The sequence below is a fragment of the Ceratina calcarata genome, unplaced genomic scaffold (genome assembly GCF_001652005.2).
Source record: "Ceratina calcarata isolate Rehan_Ccalc_2016 unplaced genomic scaffold, ASM165200v1 scaffold39.2, whole genome shotgun sequence".
Lineage (NCBI taxonomy): Eukaryota > Metazoa > Arthropoda > Insecta > Hymenoptera > Apidae > Ceratina > Ceratina calcarata.
The window spans coordinates 439,649-446,786 of NW_017162322.1; the positions used below are offsets into that span (position 1 = coordinate 439,649).

General features: G+C 35.5%; 2 protein-coding genes across 2 annotated transcripts; one reads left to right on the plus strand and one right to left on the minus strand.

Moving 5' to 3' along the window:
- Nucleotides 1–142: 142 nt before the first annotated feature.
- On the minus strand, nucleotides 143–4,255 carry PIG-G (phosphatidylinositol glycan anchor biosynthesis class G). Its single transcript, XM_018026793.2, has 13 exons — nucleotides 3,641–4,255; nucleotides 3,399–3,579; nucleotides 3,110–3,319; nucleotides 2,845–3,036; nucleotides 2,432–2,774; nucleotides 2,172–2,368; nucleotides 1,865–2,104; nucleotides 1,621–1,787; nucleotides 1,372–1,550; nucleotides 1,152–1,305; nucleotides 784–1,084; nucleotides 550–716; nucleotides 143–472 (listed from the first exon to the last, which is right to left on the minus strand). Exons 1-13 carry the CDS (start codon nucleotides 3,805–3,807, stop codon nucleotides 241–243), a joined length of 2,730 nt encoding a protein of 909 aa, XP_017882282.1. The 5' UTR covers nucleotides 3,808–4,255; the 3' UTR covers nucleotides 143–240.
- A 127-nt stretch (nucleotides 4,256–4,382) lies between these two features.
- Nucleotides 4,383–6,359, plus strand: LOC108626222 (uncharacterized). Its single transcript, XM_018026794.2, has 5 exons — nucleotides 4,383–4,562; nucleotides 4,705–4,925; nucleotides 5,011–5,098; nucleotides 5,171–5,401; nucleotides 5,470–6,359. The coding sequence occupies exons 2-5, from the start codon at nucleotides 4,711–4,713 to the stop codon at nucleotides 5,581–5,583; spliced, it is 648 nt and encodes a 215-aa protein (XP_017882283.1). The 5' UTR covers nucleotides 4,383–4,562; nucleotides 4,705–4,710; the 3' UTR covers nucleotides 5,584–6,359.
- The last annotated feature ends 779 nt before the right edge of the window (nucleotides 6,360–7,138 follow it).

Below are 7,138 nucleotides of genomic sequence, written 5' to 3' on the forward strand. Positions count from 1 at the left end.
AACAACTTTTATTTGAAGCATTTTTCGCAATTTTGAAAAAAAAATTTTCGTCAGTGTCAATACTTAATTGGATATTTCCTTCTATACTTTTTAGCACGTAGCTATTTATTATTAGCATTGTTCTTCCGACGTCTGAGTTGTTTTTAATTATAGGGAATGCGTTTTCCTAAGGTACATAAACTTTTGGGATTGACTGTATAGCCAATACATCCTTAAAAAAGAACTACAAGAACTGCAAAGTCATCCTACGAATTTTTTTATTATCATTTGTAGCACAACTAAAATTTGCATGAAAAGTACGATTGAACAAAGAACGGTGAAATGTACAGCTTCGTACAACAATTTCGGTGAGAACACCGACCACACGAATAAATGATGACGCTGAATACTGATTATAATTGTATAAACAGCTACTGGTAGAAATCTCCACGTAATACATCTTTTACTAACTTGTACAAAAATCTCATTGGTACTAAAAGAAAATGAATCATGACATGTTAACATTGATTTCGATCCAATAATTTAAACAGAATTACTAAGTCTACTCACGCTTGAGGATATTGTAAGATTGTGTGATAGATAAGTAATAGATAAGCCAGAACCGGCGCCGAAAAAGTATTAATTATTATGAAGAAACCATTAACGAACGGCATGTAAGATTGCATGCCCACGTAACCAGCAGCTACATCAACAGTAGCTAAACTGTTAGAATTTCCCTGTAGCGAGTCAAAGTTAACATTGCAATTAAAACAGTCGCTTTTCAACGTCACCGAAAAACATTACCTGATAGAAATAAAACACATTGCCCATCCAAGCATACAAGAAAGTATTCACCTCTTGCTTAACATCATCTCTTACTGTTTCACAAATCACACTACTGAAGATTATTTGGAATGGCAGGAGTATCACGTTATGTGGTCGATGGAGCATCGCTGCTACCATTATCCATGTTCGTACAACGAAATGTAATGTAAGTCGTAAAGATATTGTCTTAGAACATTTTTGTGCTAATGCCAAACGGTATATGTAACGTGATAGATGTATAACGAGTAGTACCCAGAATATTTGTACTTCATAAATTTCTCTGTAATAAAAGATGGACTTCCAAGAATCCGGTTTATCCGGATTTTTAATGGAAACAGAATGCTTACCTCGAGTGAGGGTAAAATGGTATTTTTACAACGTTATGGTTGTGCATATGACGAAGATAGATACATGAGCTAGCTATTAAATTCAGCATCAACGAGCTCTGTCTGTACTCTTTGTCCCCATGATTGAAATCGATCCATGTTAAAAGCGCGAGGCCTAAGAAAATAGTTTTTAATATATGAGAATCTATGTGCTGATCTGAATGGTAATTTCCTTAATTACCAGAGACAAGGACAATCGTCATGCCCAAAGTATTTTCTTGCTCTAGCAAATATCCTGCTATATCTGGGAGATGAGCGTATTTGTCCCCGGTGCTGTTTAATTTTCTAAAGATTCTATGCCCAATGAGCAATAGTGAAAGTTTTACAATAATATGTTTATAGAAATGTTTCTTGTCATTTCTGTAATTAGAATTTGGATAATTTAATCATGCTAAACTTCTTCGCGTTTCAATGGACAAAATTCGCTTACGCTCGTGAATGGACGAAGAATTTCGATATGGAATTGTACAATAATAAGGTGAGGATTGTGACCCAATAAAAATACCAAGTTTGATGTTCTTCCTCCACGAAGCTACTACCACCGAAGCTAATCGCATGTGCCAATGCACCAAGCAAGAGTAACCACGACTCTGTCTTCTAATTTGTCAAAAAGGAATTATTTTACATGCATTTCGCGTTCGTCGTACAAACTGTGACTCGTGTAATTTCCTTACCTCGAAAATATTGAAACTTCTTATACTGGCAAGTAAATAAGAATTTGTAATCAACACAATTATTATATATAATATTATTAGAGTGGTGATTGAGCTCCTCGAATGAAACACCGACGGACCTTCGCATTGCCAGTAATAATTTATGAATACCCATGAAACTATGTTTAAAACGATGAAAGAAGAAACACTTTTTAATGTAGGAGAGCTGGAAGATATTTTTGCTGCTGAGATGCAAGCAATCTGGAATAATTGATAAACTATACAAGAATGATTTAGAATGATAATTAAACGAGGTTTCAATCCTTACTTGGCACAAGAAAAGTATGGCAATCGTTATTATTGGGAAATCGTATTTCACTGTACTGTTTATTAAAATTCCTTTCATTTCTTGCAATGCTATTTTGTAAGAAAGTACGATATCATCTGTCGTATCGGCGGGATTGTTTTTAGTATTCAACCATGCATTATGGAGCTTTATCGCTTCCAAGTATTTTTGATATGCATCTGCAACCACGAGCAAATGCACCATCGTGTTGTTTCATTGTTTAATTAATCACAGCTACTCACATTCGTTTTGATAATCGACTAGCCTTTGGAAATGATCGAACATCTGCTTCGCATTGTAATGAAGAACGAACAGCTTCTTTGATACGGGTAAATCGTACAATGTATCCAAGAAAACGGTCCCTATATTGGAATGTGGAATAGGCAAGCCCAAAATAACAGACAGCGTCGACGTGATATCTATTTGCGATATTTCCCTGGGATTATTGTTACTCTGAAGACATTTTCCACCGATAGCAATGAAAGGCACGGTGGTTTCGGCTAACGTCGAACCACCGTGACCACCGGAATCTTTCATTCCATGATCCCCAGAAATAATAAATAAGCTAGGATCGTTATTTTGATTCTGGAGAAGAAAATAAGTTTACTCTATTGTTACGAACAGATCTCATTTTCTGATTTCCTTCGACACCCACCCATTCTTGAACCTTAGCTTGAATCTGCGCTATCACATCGTCCATCTCTTCAAGTTTCACTTTTATCAGCGGACTGAATGGTCCATGAACGTGACCGATATGATCGAGCCCTAAATAATGAAGTATCATTATGGACCAGTCAGATTTATCATGCAATTCCTCACGAATATGTCTAGTCACATTGTTATCAACCTGAATTGAAAAATTTCGCTACATGTAACACCAGAAACATGTTATTTGAAGAACGACAGTAGCACAGAGTTACCTCAGTGAAATCTGTTACCAAAAATGATGTGGTTCCATCGTAACGATCAAAGACAGAGGGAAACAATGTGATCCAAGTATCATCCCCATAGAATACTAATTTGAGGCCAGCCTCTTTGGCTTGGTAAAGCACGCTATCACCAGAAACTGGTTTGTTTCCAAAATTTAAAGCTACGTCAATGAAACTTGGAATCATACCAGTAGTAATCGCCTGAATTGTACAAGGCATTGTTAATTTCTTACTACCCAAAATATAGTAGATATAAAAGATCTCAGTGAACATGTGACACCTTTACTCTAGGCATTGTAACTGTTGGCGATTGTACTTTAGCTTGTAACAGACAAGCTGAAGAATTTGCTATCAAGCTATTAGTTACAGGCATTCCTGTTACAAAGTCCCACCGCAGGGAATCAATAATCATTATGATCAATCTCTTAACCATTGGCTGATACAATGTATTTGTCTTTATTCTAAAAGATACATATAATGCAGTGAGACAAGAAATTACTGAAAATATGAGTTTTGACTCACCTCACATTTTCTATAAATTTTGGTATATCATCTTTTGTTGATATACTATTATCATAATTGACCAAAGGGAAGAACCCATACAAAAATAATGCAATTGACGAAGGCCCAATGAAGAGGACGTAGAATAATATAAAAGTATTTTTATCCATTTTTCCCAAATTTATCATATAATTTGAAGGTTAAACTATTGAAGAGACACGCCAGTGTTTCAATAACATTTTCCTAAACCTTTGTCACTGAGTACTATTAGTACTATAATCTATGTACTGTTTTAGCCAATTCATTTTTTAATATTTTAAAACATCTTTTCAAATTATTTCCAACTATACTAAGGACTCCCATAGTATGTCAGTACATGATGGTAAATGGTAAACTTGTCTGCCCACTTGGCGGCAAGTCTTAAAATACATTAGATCAGCGACAAGACTATATTTTTCCTTTAATTGTGTATAATTCCAAGAAACGGATAAGTATTCCATTCTACTTGAAAGGGCAATGTGTAAACCTGATTACTGATTGCAAATACATTTGTTATAACGTTAATTCCAAAATGACAAACTAGTCGCAAGCTTGACAAAAATGAAATGAAAATCAGTTTTTAAAGATTAAATTTTCTCCTTAGTTTAGAGTTAATACTTCTTCGATCATTTCAAAATAAAATATATTGATCGAATGGATATTCGTGTTCGGCAGGCAATCAGAAATCGCGTTGCGTTCCGTTGATGAAACGTCCCAAGACAATCCGATCAATAAAGTGGAAGCGGAGTTGATTCTATCGAGGCGAGGGTAGATCCGGCTCAGTCATCGAGCACCCGCACAGCGACGCATTATGTTTCGGTAATCAGAGTTTCGACACAAGCACGGTTTCTTGATTTTCACCTCTAAGTTAAACTACCACATTATTTAACTTATTTAACACACAGTGAGTACCTAAGCCGATTTAAATCGTGTCTGTAATGTTCGTACGCAAAATCATTTGCCATTTCATTGGAAGCCATGTAATAATTAATTAAGGGAATAGAAACGAAGGGGGTAGAAATATTTTGAAAAATACTCAATTCCAGAAGGAAATGACATCGATAGAAGAGGCTTGGAAAGAGGCGACGGACGGTTTGGACGGTAGTGTCTGTGATACATGGTTCACAAAATTGCAAGAGGCTTACTCAGAGGAGAAACGTACCTATCACAATTTAGACTCCCTTCGTGAAAAATTGAACTGTTATTATGAAGTTAAGGACAACTTGAAGAATCCACAAGCTGTGCTTTTTGCCTTATTTTTTCAAAAGTAAGTGACATCAGCAGAAGTGAAAAGAAGGGAAGAGTGTTAATTAAACTGGAAGAGTGTTAATTAAACTGCAATTGTGTTATAGCTTTGAATATGATCCTAAAGCTTTAGATGGTGAGAACAAGAATTTGGAATACTTCAATGCGTTTGCAGATGAAGCTGAGATTCCGGCTGTAAGTATCATTTCCTACTGCTAATACTTTATTATTCTCTTGAATGGCAAGAACAATAGAAATTTGTTACAGGATTCGCAATTAAGAGAAGAGGCTAGTGAACTCTTGAAAGTTGCTGCAACACACAGTACTGATGCTCATAAAATTGGCGGTGCCTTTGGTGGTGAAGACGCTCATTACTTTTTAGATTTGGACATGGCTGTGTTAGGTTCATCAGCTGAAAATTATGCAGATTACAGGGAGAAAATACGTGGGGAATACTCCTTTCTCAGTGAGCCAATGTACACCGCGTTGCGTTTAAAGGCAAGTGCATTCTTAAACGCATGAATCAGCTGTTACGTTTCCTAACTATTTCCCATCCTACAAATTAGGTGCTGCAGAACTTCGTGCAGATCCCAAACATATTTGCCACGAAGGAATTTCGCGAGAAATACGAAGAGCAGGCAAGGCAAAACATTCAAGCTGAAGTTGAACTGTTATCTTAGGATGACTGGAGAACTTAATGAACTGGAAGCTGAATCTTTGTGAACTTTTTATCATCAGGAATGTTCATTGCAAGAATAGCAATTATTGAAGAGAGGATTTAATCGACACAAAATTGTTTTAAATTGTATCTGTAGAGTTTGATCTCAGAGTAGTGTACGGTAGTACAAATGTATATTTTCTGTATTAGTATCCAAACTACATATACGTGTCAGGCAATGTCATACAGAGAAGTGACATATTGTTTTAATTAGGAGATGCATTCATGTCCCATGTTTAGCATAAATACGTCTTGATTCATTAGGTATAGAAAATTGGCATGATGTTCATAGTGCGGCGAATTGCGAGGCTGAATTATTTTCGATGCTAAGTGTTAGACATGAATGGATATCTTTTATCATTCTCCTTTATAAACGATATGTTTTGTATTTTAAGAATAATGCGCTGAAGTCTGTTCGCTGTGGCTTTTATACTAACGATCATTGAAACAAATATTTTCGAGTATCTTAGTAGCATTGTTACATGCTTCTAATGGAATCAAAGTTACACATATGTTCAACATATGTAACAAACATACTAGAGATTTATATATGTATATATATATGTATTCAGCTAATGAACAAATTTTAAACATTGTTATATTGAATTTAAACTCACAACTGTAAAATGAACTTGTGAAACGAAGCCAGAGAATTGTCAATCTCTAATATACAATTTATTTTATCTAATCGATGTAAGTGTTTAAATATGTTATAAGATATAAAAGAATACATGAATATTTATGTATCATTCACCTACCTCGTATCTGTCGATCTTCTCAATGCACGAACAACTGTTTCAATAATTGTAACAATGATGAAATTACTGTGCTGCAACATTCTTGCCGAAAAACGGAACAAACGGAAAACACTTCACTCATGTTTTTACCCGCTACTCTTCAAAGAAGAGACGAGATGTTCACAATGTGGCCAAGACTAATTTTTTAGGCATTCTCGACGTAACACGAGCATCGATCAGTTACGTTTTTGCAATTTAAATAGATTTTTTATGCAAAGACCGAGCAACAACGTATATTTCAATATATTTCATTTACCCTGATGTGAGATGCCGCCTCGCCGGTGTACCTTCTGCTGTAATCCGCGTTCTGCCAAGATAATTCAAAGTAATCCAACATAGTTCTGATTGTTTTTGCACGCGAACACTCGATCACATACTTATTTAACAAATTAATCACAATTTAACACTGAACAGCACGATTAATCCAGTTCTCGCCACCGACAGAACGTACAATGTAACGCGGTTCCTTGGCTGCTGAGCACGAGCGCGCGAAACGTTGCTAACCGATTCACTTCGATGCGTCATTTGAATCGATATCGATTTTCTCGTGCCCGCGAATTTTCATTCCTACTCGAATCGCAACCGAGAAAATAGTTTCGGAACAGATTTTTAATATTCGTGAATCTAACTCAGGAATATTATACAAATTATTTTTAAATGAATCTTTAATAAGACATGAATATTTTGAGGTAATTCATAATATTTTGATTAAAATATGAA